General features: G+C 29.7%; 3 protein-coding genes across 3 annotated transcripts; 1 reads left to right on the top strand and 2 right to left on the bottom strand.

The window, feature by feature from the left end:
- Positions 1–239: 239 nt before the first annotated feature.
- On the bottom strand, positions 240–3,273 carry LOC100788153 (PTI1-like tyrosine-protein kinase At3g15890). Its single transcript, XM_003543636.5, has 4 exons — positions 2,859–3,273; positions 2,255–2,402; positions 1,227–1,489; positions 240–1,149 (listed from the first exon to the last, which is right to left on the bottom strand). Exons 1-4 carry the CDS (start codon positions 2,900–2,902, stop codon positions 501–503), a joined length of 1,104 nt encoding a protein of 367 aa, XP_003543684.1. The 5' UTR covers positions 2,903–3,273; the 3' UTR covers positions 240–500.
- Positions 3,274–10,934: 7,661 nt separating this feature from the next.
- On the bottom strand, positions 10,935–12,905 carry LOC100803490 (protein TOO MANY MOUTHS). The gene has a single exon (XM_014766139.3). It carries the CDS (start codon positions 12,830–12,832, stop codon positions 11,345–11,347), a length of 1,488 nt encoding a protein of 495 aa, XP_014621625.2. The 5' UTR covers positions 12,833–12,905; the 3' UTR covers positions 10,935–11,344.
- Positions 12,906–15,933: 3,028 nt separating this feature from the next.
- On the top strand, positions 15,934–17,630 carry LOC100787622 (SNF1-related protein kinase regulatory subunit gamma-like PV42a). Its single transcript, XM_003543635.5, has 3 exons — positions 15,934–16,550; positions 16,756–17,125; positions 17,209–17,630. The coding sequence occupies exons 1-3, from the start codon at positions 16,000–16,002 to the stop codon at positions 17,557–17,559; spliced, it is 1,272 nt and encodes a 423-aa protein (XP_003543683.3). The 5' UTR covers positions 15,934–15,999; the 3' UTR covers positions 17,560–17,630.
- The last annotated feature ends 6,331 nt before the right edge of the window (positions 17,631–23,961 follow it).

Genomic DNA, 23,961 nt, shown 5'->3' with positions numbered 1-23,961 from the left:
ATATGATGCTATATATAATCAAATTAATAAGATTTATGACATCATTGAAAATTTAGTATCTCAATATAAAGTATTGACTTGGCCGTAACTTTGCTTAAATGGTATCAATTTCAACTTTTAAGTTTGGACACTATTTAGGACCCTACAGCCTGGACAACGGCTCTGCAAGCGTCGACGTTTAATAAATTATAGCCCACGAAAAGGAGGTGTTTCCAAACATTTAAAAAAGAAATCACAAATTTTGAAAACTTCACAATCTATATTTAACAATAAATTCCTAGTTACAGACTTTCAGCAATTCTGCATGATTCATAGCCACATTCATAGTGTGCAAGTAGAAACAAGCATGCAGTCACCTCTATAATAAATAGGCGCCCAGTCTTTCTCTGCACAAGTAACAAAAATAGTAAATACAAAAAAAGCAATCCTGCAGATTCACAATCAATCCGTATTTAACATATCAAATCCAATAATCCATAGTTCCATTTCTTTTGCATAGTTTATGGCTCAGTATTCTCTTCCAACTCATGTTTTGATTCCTTCTCTTCTGAGATGAAATCTGAACTGCCTTCAGCAGCAACGGTCCCATCATCAGTATGTCCTACAGCTGGAGGGTTCTGAAAGAGTTCATTATTTTCCAACTGAGCCAACTTATCTTTGGATTCTCCCTTTAGTAGCTCTACTACCTCGAGTATGGTGGGTCTCTTCTCTGCCTGACTCTGAGCACATAAAAGAGCAATTAAAACCACTCTTTTAAGCTCTTCCTCTGCATAGTTACCCTCAAGTTTTGGATCTGCCAGTTCACTGAATTTCTTCTCACAAGCCAATGGCAGCGCCCAATCATTTATTGATCGCTTCACTGCAGAACTAAGTTTCTCAAGTGGTTTTTTGCCACTAGCAAGTTCTAGAAGGAGAATTCCAAAACTGTAGACATCACAACTCTCATTTGCTTTACCTAACATAGCATATTCTGGTGCAAGGTAGCCTAGGGTGCCCTTAACTCTTGTAGTCACATGTGTTGCCCCATCAGGGATCAACTTGGCAAAACCAAAATCAGCAACCCGTGCCTGAAAATCCGAATCCAACAACACGTTGCTTGCCTTGATATCTCTGTGGATGATGTGTGGCGTTGACTGGTGGTGAAGATATCTGAAAGTAATTAAATTTTAGTATTAATGTAATGATAGAGGCAGAAGAGTATAAGGAAAAGACATGTTAGCACTCACGCAATTCCCTCAGCAGACCCAATTGCGATATTCATCCGCCGGTTCCAATCAAGAAGGGATTCTGCTGAGTGCTGTCCATGAAGATGAGAGAGCAGGCTCAAATTTGGCATATAATCATACACAATTAACCGTTCCTGACCTTCAGCACAATAGCCACGTAGACTGAGAAGATTCTTGTGTCGTACTCTAGCCAACATCTCAACTTCAACAGCAAATTCCATGTCTGCTTTGTTGCTCCAAACTTTCAATCTTTTCACTGCAATCTGCACATGTACACAGATCAACATACATAGAATTGCAGCAGCCATCACGAAAAGATCTTGGAAAAAGGAAAAAGGTTACTGTGCCAGCCATCGGCAAATTTTACAAGAAGGTTCATTTCACAGGTACCAGCTAAAATGTTTTTATCAGAGGTTTTTGAAGCATTGGACACTGAAATTTTTGACCGTTTGTTTTATAAATTGCATTATAAGGTTAAATAAAAAAACTTACAAGTCAAGAATCATCCATTAGCAATAACCATCCTTGCTCAGCAGTGAAATTAAGGGAAAACAATACCAAGAAGGCAGCTAAGAAATAAAGTTGTTTTACGTTCAGTCACTAATCATCAGTCTTTTGTACTTACATTGAAGGATTGCTGCAATAGAAAAAAAAGAAACAAAGCCAGAGGAGATACCGGATGTAAGTTATTTTTCCTCTCTATCCCTAATTTGATCGAGAAAAAAAAATCCTCCACACAAATCCTTCATAACCTGATCCTTATCAGTGTTACATGATAAAACCATCATAACTAGAGTCTTTCAAGATTCCATAAGATTTTATTTTTCTGAGATGTTTCAATCTGTCAAAGCAAGTAGATCTCAATATGACACTAAGATATCAACTAGCCATAACATTTGAATTAACTGTATTAACCATTACAAAGAACACAGCAATTGTAATCAAAACTAGAATGGTCAAGAATAACCATAAACTAAAGCTGATTTGGTAAGATGAACAAAGAATAAAAAAGCAAAGTATGGTCCTACTTGCGATCCATCCCAGAGCTGGCCCCAGTACACACTGCCGAATCCCCCTTCGCCAAGTTTGTTATCATAGTTGAAATTATTAGTAGCGGAGTGTAATTCCTTCAAAGAAAACACCCGCCATGGAGGTTGTTTCTTCCCTCGTCCTTTGCTGCATTGAAAGAGACTAATATCAACTATTCCATTCAAAAAAGCATAGCCGACACAACAGTTTGAATCTAAAACTGTACTTTAAAAACTCTTCAGGTATGGAATCAATGAAACAGAGTACTTTGGTAAACCCAGAACGATTAACCTTGCATGTAATGTTAATTAAAGTCATAAGAAAAAAACTCAATCTGACAATTTTTCCTCTTTATTTTCCCTGTGGCTTCACCTACCAAACTAACCTTTAGAACTCTTATTGCACAGAGAAGCTTGACTAATACCTAGAATCTAAGCTAAACCAGAATCTAAACCCCTCTCTATAATTAATTTCCCTCAAAAAATAAAATAAAAAAGTACAAAATCTGAAAGTGATATGAGTGAGGCAAATATGTCACATCTGATCCAAACAATAATATTGATAAAATTATATAAAGTAGAGACCAATGAAGCATTGTCATACCGATCCGAACCATTTCCGCAACAAAAAATTGGGCAAAAAGCCATAACCGTCCCACCCCCACTGTCTCTGCAACTGAGCCTTCTCAATCGACGAGAGAAAAATGAACAAAATCGAAACTTGAAGTTGACCCACCAAACGAAATCAAGCGCTCCACTCAGAAAGCCGTTACTTTGTAATATTCTGTTACTAGCGACAAAGAGAAACTGAAGACAAGCTTGGCTTTTCTGCAAACGTTGCGTTATGTTACGTGAAACCGAAAGCCCAAATCAAAAGAAAAAGAAAAGGAAAAGTGGGAATAATCGGTTATTATTGTTTGATCGAGTAGAATAGATGAGATGCGAATGATGGTGCTGGTGTGTAAGCCAAGTCTTCTGTCTTCTTCCAGCTGGTTGCACATTTCAAAACAGAAGAAACACACCTGTGGGCTCCATTTTTCTTTTATTTATAATAAATCTTTTGTGAAATATATTGATATCTAAATAATATGATAAGCATTCGCATTATAAAAATAAAAATTGTATGTGTAACTGCATTTATACTTAGAGAAATAGTGTTTTTACTAAAATTTCTCATATATTTTATATTTAAATTTAATTTAAAATTTTAATTTTAATATATATTTTTCGCTCCGTATAACGTACGGTTCATTGACACTAGTTATTATTATATGGAAATTTGTTTAAGGGTAATTCCCTTAACTCTGTACGGTGTTATTTGATATTATTATTATTATTATATCAAAAGAAGTAGTAGAAGTTCCTTCCAGAGGCTGTAAGACAAGAATAATGGATTTAGTAATATGAAGTGTGCCATGGGGTAGGATCAATGAGAAAGTCATGATCAAATAACATTATAAAATAATAATAGTGTTAATGTTCCTTAAATAGGATATCTAAGACACGATTAATGGATTTAGTAATTATATGAAGTATGGCTCGTGGCTTAGGATTAGAGCGAATGAAAGACATTATCAGACATGATAAAATCAACCAATAATGTCTTTTGAAAGTCGGGGTATTGAATGCATTGCAAAACTATTCCTTCAAAACCCAGCGGTTCGAATTCCTACCGTTAAAATAATGTACTAGTATCAAATACTCACTTATAATTTAGTTATGATGATACACACGGTAGTACTTCAAGTTCAAGCAAGTCAAATAAGTTTTTTTTTCTCTGAATAGTCAATAAGGGTGAGTACATACTGCAGAAATTATTAATGTTACGAAATTTTTTATGACTGAATCTTGAATGGGATTTGTTGAAGGAATAATATAACCTTTTGTAAATTGAATTCAAGCAATCAGCATCTTCGTGATTGATTACTTTTAACTTCGTAAGAATTATAGGTGAAAGTTTGTATTTTATTGTAAAATTGTTGGAGAAACATGGACATCCATTATTATTTATTAGGCAAAATTCCTAAACATGTGTGTTAAAAGATAGGGAATCTTAATAATAATATATTAAATTATCGTATTAGTAAGTGAAGTTTACAATACACATTAGATTTTAACACACAAATTTATTTAAATTCTATTTTTTTAACAATTAAATAAATAAAATTATTTATTATTAAAATAATTAATAATATATTAAATACACTAATTATTTAGAAAGAAGATTAATTAAATCTTTAGTTGAATATATGTTGTCTTAAAAAATATTTAGCCTACAAAAATTTATTATGATTTATTCTTTCTTTAAATGATAATAATCATGAATATACCTATATAAATTGTATAAATTAAAATAAAGGTAACTATGATAAATACTATGCATTTCAACATGAAAAAAATAGTATATAATCATTTAAATTTGAGTATCTTTTTTTTTTTTGGATGTTATATTAACATGTACTTGATTTTTGTCTTTTATAATAAACTATGTTTAATGTATTTATTGTAAAAAAGTAATATGTATATTAAATTTATTGAAATTGTATTTTTTTTAAAATGATACAGGTGTTGATCATTTTTAAATCATGTTTTGAATAATTTTGAAAATAATAATTTTAAATGGCTAACTTCATTGCAGAATAAATTTAAGCATTATTATTATTATTATTGTTGTTATTATTATGAAAAATATTATTATTTGTAAAATTTGTATAATAATATTGAGATTAACGTTAATACTTGACTGCTACAAATTTAATTTTTTTTAACACAAACTTTGAAATTTTATTTAATACTTAACTGTTACAAATTTATTGTTTAACTATTATCAATAACAAAATTATCAAATAAATAATTATATATCTGGTTTTTAAATGTGAGAGGGTTTATTGACCTGCTTTTTTGAGAAAATAAAATAAAGATGATCTATGCAGTATACGAAATGAAACAACCGAGTACTAAATAATTATTGGTAAAAACACACTAATAATATTTTAAAATTATAAAAGTAAAAATAAACATTTAAAATATGAAAATTAAATTGGTTTGAATAAAATAATATTTAATTATAAGATAATTATAACTCCTGTTATTAGAACTAAAATGCAAGAGGTTTTTTCTTTGCCTGCCTCGTTGTTGGTCTATACTCTCTTTTCAAAGTCATTTTTTTGCTTCCCTTTCTTCTTCTTTTTTTGAAGCTCTTAACTAAATATAAATCACCTACCTCATTGTTTTCCTTTTGTTTGTGTTTAAATAAAAAATCATGGTAACACCTAAAAAAAACACATTTATTTAAGAGATAATGATGATTCCTCAATTTCAAAGATAAATATTATTATTAAATTTAGAGATAAGGATGGTTATACTCATATTTATTTACCGATTACAGATTTTTTTTCTAAATTTAAATATGTACATGAATACAATTAAAAAATATGTAAAATAAATAAGATGCAGATTCATCTAAAGAAAAATCACCAAGATGTGAATTAAAAAAAAAAAAAAAAAACCCAAGATGGGAGGTAAAAGAAACAAAAAAAAAAATTGAGAGAGAATGATGAGGGGGAGAAAGTGAGTGGTGGAATAGTTTTGCCTAAATATATAATTGTTGGAGAGAGAAGTGAGTGGTGGAATAGTTTTGCCTAAATATATAATTGTTGGAGAGAGAAGTGAGTGGGAGAAAAAATTGAATGTGAAAATGAAAAGTGAGAGTGATTACTAATGAGAAGTTAATTATGAGATTATTAAAAAATTAATAAAAAAAGACAAAAAAAAAAGTTATATAACCTTTAGTTGTGCATATTCATTATAAAATTTTGAATTAATTAAACTACTATAAAATTAATAGAGGTAAATTATATTATAACGTTATCAACCACTCGATAACAATTGCAAACCGACCTTTTGTTTTCCAATCAACCAATACCAGTAAATTAACTAATACGTATATATAATGCCAAACAACTTTTTTTTTTTATAATTAGTAAGTCAATTAATATGTGTAGGCAATAATTATTATTAAATTTATTTATAGGTAATCTAATTCAGTTCTTTTAGTTTGGAACTAAGTATTTTATTTCTAAAACGTTTTTAAAACTGGTTTATATTAAATTGATTTAAATTAAATTAATATTCATTTATGAAAGTAATTAAATTAAAAACATAAGTTATGGTACTCTCATGTTTTTCATTTTGGTCCTCAGTGTACTAATAAGCAAAAAGAAAAGAGAAGAATATAAAGGACTATAATAAATGGGTGAATTATTCAAATTATTTAACTTATTTTAACAAAATTGTACGTTATAATCATCTATAGAAAATATTTTAAAGTGAAACAGTATCAAATTTAATATATGAATATTTTATAATAAAGGAATTCTACTCTACATTTTAAAAAATAATCATAAGTTAATCATAATAAAGAAAAAGAAAATAATTATTTTTAAAATTTAAAATTTAATTTTTAAATTAACACTACATTTTCTCTTATTTTATTAGTTTTATGTATTTCTAAATAAATTCGTGTATATTATTTTAAAAATAATATTTTCATATTTTAAATTAAACTACATTAACTATTATTTATTATTTTTCTCTATTTCTTAAGAAGTATACAAAAGATAATATTATATTAGCAAACCAGTTTTTTAAAAAATTAATAAACCATATTATTATTATTATTTAAATTTTAAAGTTGTTGTTGTTATTATTGTTATATATTGTTATTAAAGTCTGAATTAATAAAATAAAAAATTATATATTAATGTTACCTCACATTGAATTATATATCATATGAGGTTAAAGTTTTAATTTGACATCTCAAAAATATTAAAATTAAGTAAAATCAATAATTATTGTAAAGTTAAAGTTTTAATCCGATAGCAAAAAAGTTCAAGTTACATTATTATTATTATTATTATTATTAAAGTTTGAATTTATAAAAAATAAAAATTAGATGATAATTAAAACTATATATTAATGTTAGATCACATGAAATTATATATCAACGATTATTATCAGGTTAAAATTTTGATATGATGGTTAAAAAATATTAAACGAAATATATAATTAAATCAAATTAACGGTTATTATAAAATTAAAGTTTTAATTTAATGGCTAAAAAAATTAAAGTGAAGTTTATATATATATATATATATATATATATATATATATATATATATATATATATATATATATATATATATAATCCAAAATAATCTCAAGGCATTCAATTTTATATAAATTTGTTTTTTTTTCATGAATATATTCTTTTAAACGTAATTTGATTCGACTCATGTTTGAACAATGAATGTAAAAACCATACATTATATTGTGAAAGATTATTCCTTTTTACTATATCTAATATCATTGCTAGAAACTTGGGCCATTGAAGACAAGGAAGCTAACTTTTTTTTTCATGAGACAAGGGGGCTAACTAGTAGTTGCTTGTATTTTATTTATTTATTTATATCAAAATCAGAAATAAATTTGTAAACTTTGAATCGTACATAGCTCTGCCAATTTCTAACACTCGTTAATTTATATGGTCATTTTTACTTAATATGTTTTTTAATAGGAGTATTCGCGGACTAGTTTGGATTAGTTTTGATCAAACTTAGAACTTAATGCAATCAAATTTGATTAGTTTGATTCAGGTCAACAAGTTATCCATTTAAATTTGATATTTTTTTTTAGAATAATTATTTAATTTATATCATGATTCATCCAAATATCCAATACAATTAAGACAATATTGTCAAATGTTAGTAAAATTGATTCATTTAATATCATCAACATAATATTTTAAAATAAACTAATACAAATTAAAATAAAATATTTTTTAACGAGATTTATTCTAATCGTTTGAATCATAATTATTTCCTACAAACCAATTTCTTGTAATAAGCTTTGCTACAACCAAATTTGTTGTAACTAGATTTGTTGAAATAAATGAATAAAATATAATTTATTAATATTATAAACATGTCAGAAAAAATAAATATGAAAAAAGGTGAAATTATGTACAATTCCTTACTAAGTTCAACATTAGTAATCAACACGGCAGTCCTACCACTTGGAGTCCCAATATTAACATTATTTAAAGCCAAAACAAAGAACTCTAAAAATTTTGACGAGTTGAGTTCGATTGTGATCAAATCTTTAAATATAGATTCATGATTTAATTTGCACATGAACGATTTTGATCGATCGATTCAATTTTGATCCAAATACATAAATGACCAAACCCGAACTATTCGAATTGATTTGGGTCAACTTAAGTTTAGAGATGATTCATACTCATGTACAACCCTACTTTTCAACATGTAGAAAATAACTAAAAAATTATATAGACATCAAAGTTCTTCCTATTTATTTGTTAACTTCCTTATTCATGTCTATTATTAACATAATACTTCTTTATTCCTATTTGTTTTCCCAATTAACAATTGTTTTCAATTCAATTTTATCGTTAACCTATAGTTAATAAAAAATTATTCAACAACCAATCATTCATTACCTTGTAAACGATAAAATTTTCCTAAAATATTCTCATAAGATAACCTTGTCACCAATATTTTCATATTGATATATTTATTTAGATATTAATTTCCATTAGTTGGAGTGTTGGACAATACTTGTCTTGTTGACCGTGCTTTTCCACTGTTGACAGGTAAAGTCAAGTGATAAATAATTGTCTTTGTTCTGCACTTTCGTTTAGATGCGTAAGCACAGACAAATTTTTTTTGGCAGCTATAATTTGTCACACTGATTGTTAGAGAATAAAAAGATTAACATATATTTAGGCCTACAAGATAGGAAGTTGTAGAACACTTCTTAACTTTAAAAAGGAAATTAGCCAGTCCTCTCTCCTTAAGTCCTCTATATGATTATTATATGATTTGATTATACAATTTTGATAATTTTGATCTGGCATGTAATTATATTTTTTAATAATATATCATATATAGAGATTGAGTGAACCACAAAATGTTAGATTTTAATCCTTGTTATAATAATTTTGCTTTACGCATACGTAAAAAATTCACATGTATATATTATAGAATAATTCATAAAAATTTCTAAGATCTATAACATGTTAGATTTTCAAGGATTTTTTTTTTTCCATAAACACATGAATCCATGATTAGTTTCTCGTTTAAGCGTTCTTCGCAACAAAATATTATTGAATCTTTGTAGCAACCAATTGCGAATATGAAAAATGATCTTATATTATTATACAAAATCACTGGAATCGATCTAGTAGTTGAAAGTTTAGATAATATACATGAATTTCTAGATTTTAATTTTAGTGTCAGCATTGTAATAGGTGAAGGTAGCATTGTTTTAAGGGATTGTAGGTTATATCTATAATATGATTTTCCTAATTAGGTAGGCCTATGATGATTCAATGATTGTTGTGAGGGATGCGAGTTGTCCTCTAAGACATGCTGAAATGAGATGTCCTACAATTTTTTTTAAACCAGTTGCCTTGACCGGTTTAGTGTTTACGCAACAGAGTAGGAAGGAGAGTAAGAGCTAAGGATTATTCTCATGACTTATTTATACCGTTTAGAATTATTAATACTAAAAAGTACAAATCAAAAACAACTATTTCATCGATCAAACCCTTCAATTCAAAATGATCTTCGGGAAAAAGAAAATCATTTTTATAAACTATTATGCCATGCAACTATGCAAGTATATATGTATCAAAATACTTTCACTTTAATATGAAAGCCTATATAGACAACAACACTCTTAAGTCTTAATACACGTACGGTGCAAACTGGTGCAGTAATCTTAATTATTTTTTCCTATATCTAGAGCTGATTCTTTAAGCCCCTATTTAAGGAGATAACTGAGGCAAACTACTGAAATTGGGAGTACTATATTGTCATTTTTTAAGGTTGCATACAAAAATTAATTTGTATAATAACCAATACCTGGAGGCCGAGTTATCCCCTACAAGAAAATAAAAAATATTAGAAAATTTAGTTCAATTAATTGAATTATATAAATATTATAAATCTTTTAATATCATGTTTAATTCGTATGAATAAAAAAATAACATATAAATACATTTGTATTGGGTGCAATGAGGGGATTAAATTTAGTCGAACATGACTTCCTACCAGCAGTTTCGTATTCGCAACGCAATTTGAAATTCAAACCACTACAGACATCTCTTTATAGACATATAGACCCTTAAATGGTATTTATATTTTTAACATATAATTATAATCGATACATAAATGTTATCCATATATGTACCGCAAAAAAATAATCCAAGAAACTTAATTAGCCTCCCCCTAAAAAAATAAAAAACGATGAAAGAAAGTGCAATGTTTGGGATTTTGGCATGCTGAAAGAAAATAATTAGCCTTGCTCTCTCTTTTTTTCCCACGTGGAAAATAATATATTAAATGGAAGTAAGATCTAATAGAAAAATGATTCTTTGAAAACATCTTGATCTCTACACATGAGAGATACAAGAAGAAAGGAGATAAATATAATTGATAATTATTAGTAATGTAATATGGCAGACAAAATGATAACAAAAAAAAAAACGATGAAAGAAAGTGCAATGTTTTGGGATTTTGGCATACTGAATGATAATAATTAGCACTTGCTCTAATAAAAAAATGATTCTTGAAAACCTCTTGATCTACACATTGAGAGATACAAAAAGAAAGGAGTAAGAAGTGAATTATTGTTGTAAAATTCTAATTCTAATCTATGAACAAGAAAAATTATACCTTAATAATTGCAATAATTTACTTTAGCATTCATTTCATTACACTGGACCAGAAAGCAAGTGTATATAAACGTGACATCTGCACGGTTTCTCTCATCTCAACATTATTTTCTGTATATCCAAACGCCGACGCCATCAACTTCCTGATGTGCACCCACAACATGTGTACCAAAAATTATTTATATATATTATTCAAAAATCGAAAGAGATAATAGTAGCAGACAGGTAAGCAAAGAAACACTGAAAACTATTTACTCTTTATGAGACATTAGATGTACTAAAAAAAACTTTTTTTCCTTCCTAGGTGCTGACAAGGGCATCCTGAGATTCTTTTGCTATTGATATGAATATTTACAACTGACAACAAAATTATAGAAAAACAGTACAAAAGTAGTTAGTCCCAGTGACCATGAAGTAAGTGCTTCCACAGCATCTGATGTGACGGGCATTAACTTTTGGGTAGCCGAAAGATGTTGCACTGTCCTAACCGACCCTGGATTCGAAGTGTCACACAAACTGATACCTAAATCAAATGTGGAATCCATGCTATCCCCTAAACCACTACTTGCATCATAGCAAAGCCCTGAATTATTATTCAACCTTAGCTTCCTTTTCATCCTCCATACCATTTCTCTGTCAAATGGGACCGACCCAATAAGCCCATTATCATTCAGCCTCAATTCACTAAGGCTTCTCAAATCTCGAAAACTCTTCGGAATTGACCCATTGAAGTGGTTGCCATCCAGATGAAGCACCCGAAGGTTTCGCAACTTGCCTAGTGATTCTGGGACCGGCCCATGCCAATTCATATTAGACAAAACAAGGATCATTAGGGCCTTCATACCATCGAACCCATCATCGGGTATGCTCGTCGAGCCCATTGGGTTTCCTTTGAGGATCAAGGCCTGAAGAGAACTCAGGCTCTTGAGTGATCCCGGAAATGGGCCTTGGATACGATTGTAGCTTAAATCCAAAAGCATGAGATCCTTCAGGCCCATGGGCTTCTCCGGCAATGGGCCCACGAGCCGGTTGCGACTGAAATCCAATTTGATGAGAGAGTAGCAGTCCCAAAAGGTAGAAGGAATTGAGCCCATGAGAAGGTTCTGGCTAAGGTCCAATACGTTCAAAGAGGGGAAGGCAAAACCGGGTATGGAACCGGTTATTTTGTTGCCGCTTAAATCCAAAGACCTTAAACCAGTGATACGGCCCAAGGAGATGGGTATGGAGCCGTTGAGGTTGTTTTTGTGAAGATCAAGTACCCTCAAACGGGTGAGGTTGCCCAATTCAACAGGAATGGGCCCAACGTGGCCGTTTTCTCTGAGGACCAAGGTTTGCAAGGACGGGCCCAATAGGCCCAAGAAGGATGGGATGGGCTGAGGGTTGTAACTGAAACAACGGTAAAAGAACAAGGTCTTGAGGTGAGGGAGGTTGGCGATGGAGGCTGAGATGAAGGAGCGGGTTGGGTCGCATGTCGGAAAAGCGGTATCATCGGAGAGTGCTCCGAATGAGAGGGAAACGACGTGGAAAACGTCGTCCTTGTCGGGCATGCACTCGATGCCGTGCCAGCGGCCGCGGCACACGTCGGGGATGTCGGTGGCCCAAGCGTTTCCGGTGGCTCGCATGATGTCGTACACTGCTTCTTGCTCTCGCTTGTCGGTTCGGGAACCGTCTTGGTTCATGGAAAATCCCGTTTGTGGACCGTCAACTAGGGTGGACGGCACGCCGGAATCGGACATGATCACCGTGAACGCCGTTACTACTGCATGCGGCAAAATCAACGTACAACATAGTACTTGTAGGAGTAGATGAAGACACGGACTCATTTTGGAGTGTGTGGTCGTATGATATGGGTGGGAATTTGGTTTCTTTTTTATAGAGGATCGATATCCATTAATGAATGGGGGGATCAGTGAGAGAAGTTATGTTGTGTTTTTAACTATTTAAATGCGAAGTTGGTGATGTGCATGGAGTGGAGTAATGTGTGCTCACGAGAAAGGACGCTAGTGTTATAAATGTGAGAGGAGAGAATTTGCGCATTTATGTTCGTCACGAGATTTACACTCTGGACTAGTACTTTGTACTAGGGAAGGGACCCCTAACAGTTTGAGTTGGGTCCCCTTGAAGGTAAACTGCTTTTAACTTTGTCCATTCAGTTCAAGACGTATGTACATGTGGTTTATTTCATCTCCTCTTCATTTAAATTTTAGCCACTTAAAACATTATATACGTCAACCAGACTTTGTAGCGTATATATCTTAAGAAAAGAAACCATGAATGAATCAACATTCTCAAAGGTGTGTCACCTTTTCATGGGATTTTGATGGTTCATCTCAAGTCTAATTTACAATCAAACAAATTTGTCACATGACCAGAATGTGCAAGTAAATAAACATACAATAAAAAGTGACCAGTTTAATTACTTTGAAAAAGATACATTCTCTCAAGTCTCAACTCTCAATTATTAATGAAAAATTGATGATTGATATTATATGTGTATCCATATAATGAATAACATACTTGTTAAAATTAACATCTCATTTTCCCTATTAAGTTAAGTGAATGATTCGCTTTAACAGCAGCATGTTTTTTCTTTTTAGTACTGACTACCCACTGCTTTAAATACTTCATTAATTGTCAAGTATTTTTTAGATTAATAAGTGATAATTACAAAATTTAAGTTAATTTGATAGTTAATTTTGGCTAAGAATTATTATAATTTTTTTTATTTTATTGTTGTTTTTAATGAAATAAAAAAAATAATATCTTTATAGTTTTGATTAGCAGCAATTAAAAGAAGAAGATTTAAAGTGTTTTGGAAGAGAGAATTGATTTAAAAATTGAAAGAAAAAGCCTCAAAGAAAAATTAGAAGAATTGAAAAGTCCGCTTAACGTACAAGACAGACCCAGCGCACAAAACACACTTAGCGCGAAAAAGACCCACGAAGAAGCTCAAAGGCGCGCTTAGCACGAAAAGCCGATGGTAAGCACGAGGTCCCATGAAAATTAAGTTACCCTAGGCCTATAAAAAGATTAGGAAGCAGAAGAAAAAGACACAACCCACACACTGGGTCTATCCCTTAGGGGAAACTCTCTCTCTCTCTAGCTATTCCCCCTCTTTCTTGTTAAACTCTTGTAATGTAATTCTTTCCTATTATCTATTTAATGCAATTCTGTTTCTATTATTATTCTTTATGTTTTTCTGTAATTATGTTCTGATTACTCATATAATGTTTAGATGATAATGCATTAAAAAATGATTATTTTCTAAAAAATTGGGGAAGAGTATCTTAATAAATTCATTACTAGAAATAGATTGACATTTATTTTGCCCAAGAATTTTTGTATTTCTTAACTTAATGTGATTTGTTATTTTGTCTCTACAAAGAAAGAAATTTGGGGAAAAAGAATAAATAAACTAGGCCCTTAATATGGAAAACCAAATATAGGGTAGTAAAGTAGATGTGTAAATGTGGGTGGAAACATAAATTTCATAAAATAAAAAAATTAATTACATTATATTATAAGTAGTTTTGGTATGTTAGGCCCCAACATCATTGCATTCTGGTTCTATCTTTTCACATTTAAATCGTTGTTTACTTTTCCTGTTATCTTTTTCTTTATCTTATTCTAAATTTCACATTTATAATTTATTGTCTTTGTCTTCTTTTCCTTCTTTTCATTGCTTAATAATTGAGTTTACATCACTTAAGCACAACCAAAGTTCTTGTAGATTCAGACACTTGGACTTCCATTTTAATCTTTACTACTTATGATAAAATTGGTACACTTGACAATATGTTAACAATAAGATTTTTAATATTTAAAAACAACAAAAAAAGTTTTTAATAACCACCGACTACGTGGATAAATCAATACATATAGAATTGTTTCAATGTAATTAGTGATATTAATTACAAGTTTAGGATATATATAAATAATTGTGTTAAATTCATAAAGAAAGAGTTTTAATATTTATAATAATCTTACTTACTTGATTTAATATGATTATTTCATGTTAAAAATACTATTGATCTTTTTCTAAAAAATGTTTTTAACGCACCATTCTTAAATATAATCGCAATAACGAGGTCAACAACAATAGCAATAGGTCAGTAAAAAAAAAAAAGCAATGGGAGCTGTAAAAACAACAATATACACGTTCTTATAGGGCAAACGTGCCGCACTGCTCTAATTAAGATATTTTTTCTACATCAATTTAGTACATATTTTTTCTTACATTTTGCTTGATTAGAAGGAACACAAAGACAGACCGAAGGGGTGGAATATGTGTTTTTTCCCCTTCAATTTATTTTCCAAAAAGAAAACAATGTAGAATAGCACAATATAAAAAATAATGTATAAATAAAGTTATTGTAAATCATATGATCAAATGCAAAAGTTTAATTTCTCATTCCTTCTCTTCTTTTCTGAGATTAAGTTTGAACTTCCTTCACTAGGCCAATGCCCCACCATATAAGAAAAACCTGATCGTTTTGGACTCTTCCTGTTTGAAAGATAAAAATGCTCATAATTATTATTATTATCATCATTATGTACATTTGTAGAATGATAAAAAAAAATAGACTATAAAGGGAAGCTAATTTAGTAAAGCAGCCTGTATATGAATACGTCATTAAGTATTATAAAACTAATATTTTTTTATTATAAAACTAATATCAAAATCTGGTGCTTATATATAATCGCTAGCGTTTAATGAATAAAGAAAGAAATTATACTTTATACCGACGCAAAAATATTGTGGTGCACTGAAAAGTATATGGTACGTAAGTATAAAAAAACACAATACAAAAATTCGATAATAAAGGTGTCGGCATAACATGGGCCTTAATTTGATGAGTCATGTAATATACAATCACAGATGGCAAGAGCAGAACATGCATGCACAGGATTGCATATCTCACAAGACTACACGTATAATCATTCATCAAAAGAGAAAGAATTAATTAGAGTAACAAACATTGATATATATATGATATATCCTATCTTTATGCTCGCTCTACCTTTTCCCATCAGTACCCATTTTTGTACTAAGAAGCATTTGTTACATTTATGTAACCAAAGGAAAATCAAAAGTACGCAGGAGGTGAAGCTCGGTGGCGAAATCAACATGCAACGCAGTGAAAGCATGCGACTAAAGGAGAAGAAGGTGAAGGATTTGATGGTTGACAAGAAGAGGCTAGTGGAGGTGCCGTACATGGCGTCCCTGGCCCACACAATGACTACACTGGTGGCGAACAAGGTTGTGGCGGTGCCGGTGGCTGCGCCGCCGGGGCAATGGATCGGAGCCGGAGGGTCCATGATCGTTGAGTCTGATAAGCAAACCGGAACCGTACGGAAGCACTACATAGGGATGGTGACTATGCTTGACATTGTGGTCCACATTGCTGGTGATAACCACTTGAGTGGTGACGATGATGATATCACCAAAGACCTTGATCAAAGGATGTCTGGCCCTGTCTCCTCCATCATTGGCCACTCCTTTGAAGGCCTTAGCTTGTGGACTCTCAATCCTAATACCAGGTTATATATATATAGTGTTTTGTCTTTTATATTACTTTTCATTGAGAGATTCAAACATGGGAATTTTATTGGTATGTGTGAAAATACCAGGGATTCTTTACATGACACAAATAAAAAAAAAGAAACCCATTTATTCTTGTAATTGCATTTGATGATTAGTAGTGAAGAGTTTGGTTGTTTTAGTTATTGTTGTATCATGTGTTAGCCTGTTGGATTGTATGGAAGTGTTGAGCAAAGGGGTGCATCGTGCTATGGTACCGGTTGATGGGCAGGCAGAGAACGTGGCTGCAGCTGGGGTGGAACTTGTAGAGTCAGCTTGGAGCTACCAAATGCTGACTCAGATGGATGTGCTTAGGTTCTTGCATGATCGTGCTGGTGAAGGTGATGGTGAACTGCAGAGCATTCTGTCACGTTCTGTTCAAGATTTGTTGGCTGTCACTGAACAGATTTATGCCATCACTGACCGCACAAAACTCGTGGATGCCATTAAGTGCTTAAAGGCTGCTATGTTAAATGCTGTTCCTATTGTTAGAGCCTCTGATGTTGATCAAGATGATCACAAGCAGCACATAAATGCAAGTCTAGCTCATTAATTCTCGATCCCTTAATTGTTATTCCTTCCTAATTTTGGTGTCACATACGTACGTACGTTTTGCAGGGCAGATGCAGGAAGCTTATCGGTACATTTTCTTCAACTGATTTGAGGGGATGCCACATAGCCACGCTGAAATCATGGTTGGGAATAAGTGCACTAGCATTCACTGAAGATGTTGCATCGAGTCCTTTGTACACAGAATCAGAATCGGACACCCAGATTAATAGAAGGGAGCTTGTGACTTGCTTTGCCGAATCACCCTTGTCTGAGGTTATTGAAAAGGCAGTGACTAGGCATGTTCATCGAGTTTGGATGGTGGATCATCAGGGTTTGCTCGTTGGGGTTGTTTCACTTACAGATGTAATTAGAGTTATAAGACATTCTCTGCTATCATCTGATTCAGATGATCTGTAACAAACTCATCAGTTGGAGCCTTGCTCAATCTGAGCATTTTCGAAAATTAGTAAAATAGCTCTGTTGCTACATGTATGGTGTGATCCTAAATTCTAATGAACATCTTTCGATACTAATACACAGTATTCTAGTACAGTGTTACTCCTTAGACTCAGAATCGAGGTCAGTTGCACGTTCCATGTTTCAAAGGTAACGCATCTTGTTAATGAAACATTTGAGAAAATTACTGGATGCATAATAATGGAAATGTTACATATGAAATACTAACAATACACTTTCTAACACATAATTAGTTAAAGTTTCTTTAAAATTAATCACAAACTAATATTTAACCAACTTTTACTTACGATTTTGAAATTTTCAACAAATTTTAATCACCATGAAATGCTTCATCCCATCTCAAATATAAGTTGAAAAAACTAATTTTCATTGATTAAAAATATTAGTAATTAATTTTATTCATTTTATGCATAAAACTAAAAAAGAAATAGTATTAAGAATTTAGAATATTAACCAAGTTAAATCTCATGGTAAGAAAAAGTTAGCGGGTAATGAGAGTTGTCGGGTGGAAGGGAGAGGAATTGCAGCACCGCAGCTGGTGGCATGATACCCCAGATTCACCTCGATTACTCCCACTATACTGCATGCCTCCTTAGTCACCACAGGCGACACCTATATACTACTAGTAGTAAACTTTTTACTACTTCCATATTTTTTATATGATTTAATTGAGCTAATTTATCAAAATTAAAGAAATAAGTTAATTTAGTTAATTATTTATCATTTGTTAAATTAAGACCTAATATTCAAAAAAAAATTAAGAAAAAAAATATATTTTTAGTACTTGTTTTTTCGCTTAAATTTAGTTTTGATCTCTAGTATCTTTACATTGATAAATTTAGTCCTCTGACATTAGAAAATATATAAATTTAATCCATCTTTAAGTTGAAACTTTTAATATTTATGTTCGACAATATAATTGATTGTTTGATAAATAAATTTTTTTTAGTAATTTTAAAAGATATTAATTAAAGTGTCGTTTTTTAAAATGTTAATTTTTAATTTTTATTTTATTTTTTTATTTTTATTCTCATTATATTTAATAGCTTGAATATATTTATTCATTTTTTTATTTCTTTTAGATAAATAATAATTTTATTAATTTTTTATTATGCTACACTTTTCAGTTATTTTAATAATTAATTTTATCAAATATTTATATTTAATAAGTTAATTTTTCAATTTTTAACTACCAATTATTTTTTAACTAGTTTTATTAAATATAACCTTACTTTTTAACTAGTTTTATCAAATATAACTTTACTGATAATATTTTGACCGTCCAAAGTTTAAACGGGATTAAATTAAATTCACATATTTTCTAAAGTGAGAGGACTTGATTCACTATTTTAATTAAAATTACAATAACTAAAATCAAATTTGATTGAAAATACAGGGAACAAAATGAATTTTTTTTTTATAAAAAGGATTAATTAATGATGAAGGAGACATCCTGGATTAATTCTTATGAAAAGAATTGGAAAAATAAATAAATTTCTAACATGATTTTAATTTTTAAGTATTTTTATTTATTTTTAATATCTTAACCAACATTCTAATCATAACTACTCCTACTAATTAAAAAAAAGTTTAGTTATATATTTTTATTTTATTTTTGAATTTCTTAATGATTATTTCTGAAAAGTAAGTTATAATAAATTTCTGTTGTACGTGAGGAAGCCCGTTAATCCTCGTGGAATGCTTTAAATAGGAGTATTAACATTCCCGTGACAGCAATAGAAGGTGCAGGAACACATAACCCGAAAGAAAGAAACTAGTAGGGTGTGTGTGCGTCAATATAAGTCTCCATTGTTCCCTCTTGTAATTTTCTTGGCGTAGTTAATTAGTAGATCAACTATTAAAATTTAGTTTTTTTTTTAAAAAACAATACCCGTTAAATCTAATAATCAAGTACTAATAATATAAATTACAGTTGAAAGACACCTAAAATTTTAAAATATATATTATTTGAAAATAAAGTAATACATTTTTATAGAAATATACTTAATTTAGTATCAACTTTTAATTACTAGTTTTTTTAAAAAAAAATTACAAAATTTTTGGAATCCCATAAAAGTAGGGTCTTAACTACCCAGTTAACATACTATCGTGATAGTAAAATTTTTAAAAAAATATTTTTTTAGAATTTTTTTTGTTCATTTAATTTATTTACAAAATTTGATAATTAAACAAATTTGATATTTAATTGAATGATATATTTAGATGTTTATTATAATGATTAAAAATTAAATAAACATGATATTTAATTGAATGATGTATTTAAATGTTTTTTTATAATAATTGATAATTAAATAAATTTGATATTTTTTATATATGTAAATACTTATTAAACCTATGATTTTTATTTATAACCTATATATATAAACAAATTAATTATTAGATAAAAGATAATTATCATAAAATTTATTATGTAAATTTACATGTACATTAAATATAAATTAAAAATTTTAGTGTTATATATAACGATACTATTTATTTATAACATAATGTGTCTGTTAGTTTAATTAATTTGAGTATTCTATTAATAATGGAGAAAACACAAATTTGATTCCTGCTTCGATAACCCCTGAAAAAAAAATACGGATGGTTTTGTATGAGTTTAGATCTTGAGTTAAAACTATATTGCTGGTATCCCAATAAAAAAAATATAGGTGCCTCAATAAAAATACTGCGTGTCCTTTTAAATTTCTTACCTTTTTTTGTCCTAACCAGACTTTCCCCAACTGACCCAATCACAAGGAGAAACCAACTTTTTTGCTTAATGATAGTCCAAATAGGCAAATTCTAAATACTATTAGTACCTTTCAATGTGGCAAATCTTGGTCCACTAATCTAAATATAGTTAACGTTAGACAACGGGAAAAAGTTAAATAACAAACGCTTTTATACGTGTTTGCTGTACCAAAAAAAAAATAAAAAAAATACGTGTTTAAATAATGATAACTTTTGAAAAGCTTGATTAGTTTACCACTGCTTTTGTTCAGATGTGATTATTGCTTGATTTGAATAGTATGAGTCGAATGAGCAAAGTTATATTCGTTTATCATGCTAAATAAATTAGTATGAATCGTATCCAAGCAAATTTTTAGCCGAAATATATTCCACCAACAATAGTATAGCTGAAATAAAAAAATACACATTTAAATAAGTTGAAGAGTATTACTGTACTGATAAAAAAAAAACGAAAACAAAGAATATATGCGTAAAAATTGATTGAGATTAAACCAAATTGAAAGTCGTGACGTAAAGATAGAGTTTATGCAACTAAAATTGATTGAGATTTACAAATTGAAAGTTGTCAAGTCAAGCGAAGGGCCCACGAGCACGATACTAAAAACAGGTTACTAACTTTTGAAACAAAATCGTTTCTTGAGATTGGATCAGACGATTAGTGATTAAACTAATATCCAAACACACCAACCAGCAACTTCGGCGGCAAAAGTAGGAGTGATTGTGTTTCTTTAACAAGTATGAAGGGTTGATTTTTGATAAATCGAAAAATTAGTGGTGTTAACAATATTAGTACGAATTGGTTGATTAGCATCACTATTCTGATTGTCCTTATCGAATCCATTTAGATCGAGCTATAGATTTGATCATTGTTAGACTTATGAAAAATACGTGTGGGGTGGCTTTTAGTTTTAGCAAATTGGGACGGTGACTCCACCACCAGCATACATGTAGAAATGTAGTGGGTTTTGACTTTGAGGAAATTTAATGAAACCCGTCGCTTACGTACACACTGTGCGGAATTCCATCATAGTTTCTACTTTCTATAGCATTTGAAGTTTTGGGTTGGATCTGACGATGAACCTAGCCTTATTCTTGCGTGGTAGGGACTTGGAAAAGCCTGGCATGCCAATCACCTTGTTCCCCCTCCCACTACATGCATCAATAGTCCCTCTACATTCTTGTATAATTACAGATTATATATGATTGGAAAATTATCCTCCTTCCATTCCAAAATATAAATCGTTTTAGAAAAAAAAATTATAAAATATAAGTCATTTTATAAAATTAATATTACATTAAATATTCTTTTTTAAAATTATCCTCAATAAATATTTCATACATTAATACATTAGTCTTTTTAAAATTTGTGATTTTTTCCCTAAATCATTAGTATTTACTTATGCATTTATATCATTGATTAATTTTATAAATCACTTGTTTTTCCACAAGTAACACATGATACAATGGAGTTAAGTGAAGTGGAAACATTTTACTCAATGAAATTTGTATAAGAATTTGTTATTATTAATGAGAATTTTGTGCAATGAGAATAAATAAGTATAAGTACTATTTAATTAAAGATAAAAAGGTATATTAAAAAAATCACTGATATTTTTTTATGAAATTTAATAAAATAATTTTTTTTTTCTTAATACATGTGTAACAATTTTAAACGAGTTATATTTTGGAATGGAAGAAGTATATCACATGTATACACACCGTATTTTTAGCTTGAAAAATAAGAGAAGATAGCATATGGCACAAGGGAGAGATATATGATGAATGTAAATGGGGAAGAAAAAAAGGTGAGAAATGTGGTGTATTATAGAAGTACTTGGTTTAAAAAATGAAAAAAAGAAAGAAAGAAAGACATAAATAAGAAAGAATAAAAAATAGATTAGCAATCAATTATTTTGAGTGTTTCTTAATAGCTTCTAAAAAATCTGTAATCATGATTGATTTTTTTTTTTAAAATAAAGAGTAATTTTTATAATTTTAATAAAATAAAAATTATATATATTCACTTTTAATAAAATCTCTAAACAATTAAATTACTTTTTTATGTGCTTATAGAATTATTTTCAAAAAATAATTAAATAACGGCACCTAAAATTACTTTTATTAGCGTGAAGCATTTGTTCATTTGGCAGTGAACTATCACAAAAGTAAAAAAGAAAAATGAAAGTAATGGATCCGACGAACCGACATAGTATAAAAAGCTAGAAAAATACTCGATCCAAATTTGAACTTGGTAAAAGAAAGGCAAAACTATACCAAGATGGTCACCTATTTTTTTTGGTGATCCAATAGTGCCTAGTCTTTACAAGCTTAATGTGGATGTCAGTTAATAGTTATCTTCCTGAGAACAAGTGTATTTGCGTATTGCAGTGTTTGGTTTGTTAGCTTCTCCGTGCATGATGGTTGTGGTGATTCTTTGTTGGTGGAATTTATGCCCATTAATTTACCATGACCTTCAAACTCTTTGGAACAAAGTTACAGAAGCATCTGCTGTGTGAAATGGACCATTTGCATTTGTAGAGTTGCTCTTGTCAGGATTGGTTCCAATGAATAAAGGAAGAGAAAAATATGATATATTTTTAGAGAATTAAAATTTATTTAAATTAAATGTTTTTGTATTCTAATTCTAAATGAAAATTAGACTCAAGAATACGGTAGCCATATAGTTGCTTTTTGCTTTTGTCTTCTTTGTCAAAAGAAAAGTATGTAGTAGACAAATTTTTTGCTCGGATTGGGCAAACAAACAAGTAAAGACGACCAACAAGTAGCACCGACTAAGGCCAAGCGAATCAAGTCAATCAACGCGGCTACACTGGCAAAGGAAAACAAACTGATTCATATTACGATTCAAAAGACAACCAAAACTCAGAAAGAAAAAAAGACAACCAAGACATTTGTGTTTCCAAACATTATGTTTAGGTGTTGTATAATGCACAGAAAAATATTCCTATGATAAAAGAACAAACCTAAGAATAGTATTTATAAATTTTTTTCTAAATATTTATTTTGATAACTCATAATAAAAATCTAGGTCACATAGGTTGTAAAAATAATTTTTTAATTAAGCATACTAAAATTACTTAAAATTATATGTAAATTTTATCAAAATATATATAATACATAAAGACAAAATATATTTTGTATTGAAAATATAAAATAATTTTATATTATTTTCTAACAGTGAACCGTTGTGTATAGTAAGTTTTTTCTTGTAATAGTTGCATTAAAAATTATACCAATAATTATTTTTAATTATTTGAAAGTGTAAAATATTTTACTATATAACCATTAAACTCTATAGAGAAAATAGGTTATGTATTATTATCTAGTAATACATTACTAGTAGTTCATTAATTTTGATGATAATTATTTTAAAATTTATAATAATAATAATTTTTAATTGATTGAATTATAATTTTTAAAACTTGTATACACAAATATTAACAATATTCTTTATTTATAGAAACAAAATTAAAAGTAAGAAAATCTATCATAATTCAACCAATTAAGTTAGAATTCATAAGTATAAAAACATTAGGTGATACTTAATTTGATTATTTATTTTTTAAA

The sequence above is a fragment of the Glycine max genome, chromosome 13, assembly GCF_000004515.6.
Source record: "Glycine max cultivar Williams 82 chromosome 13, Glycine_max_v4.0, whole genome shotgun sequence".
In the NCBI taxonomy this organism is placed as follows: domain Eukaryota; kingdom Viridiplantae; phylum Streptophyta; class Magnoliopsida; order Fabales; family Fabaceae; genus Glycine; species Glycine max.
Note: the sequence above shows the minus strand (reverse complement) of the source record. Positions and strands in the feature narration are given on the sequence as shown.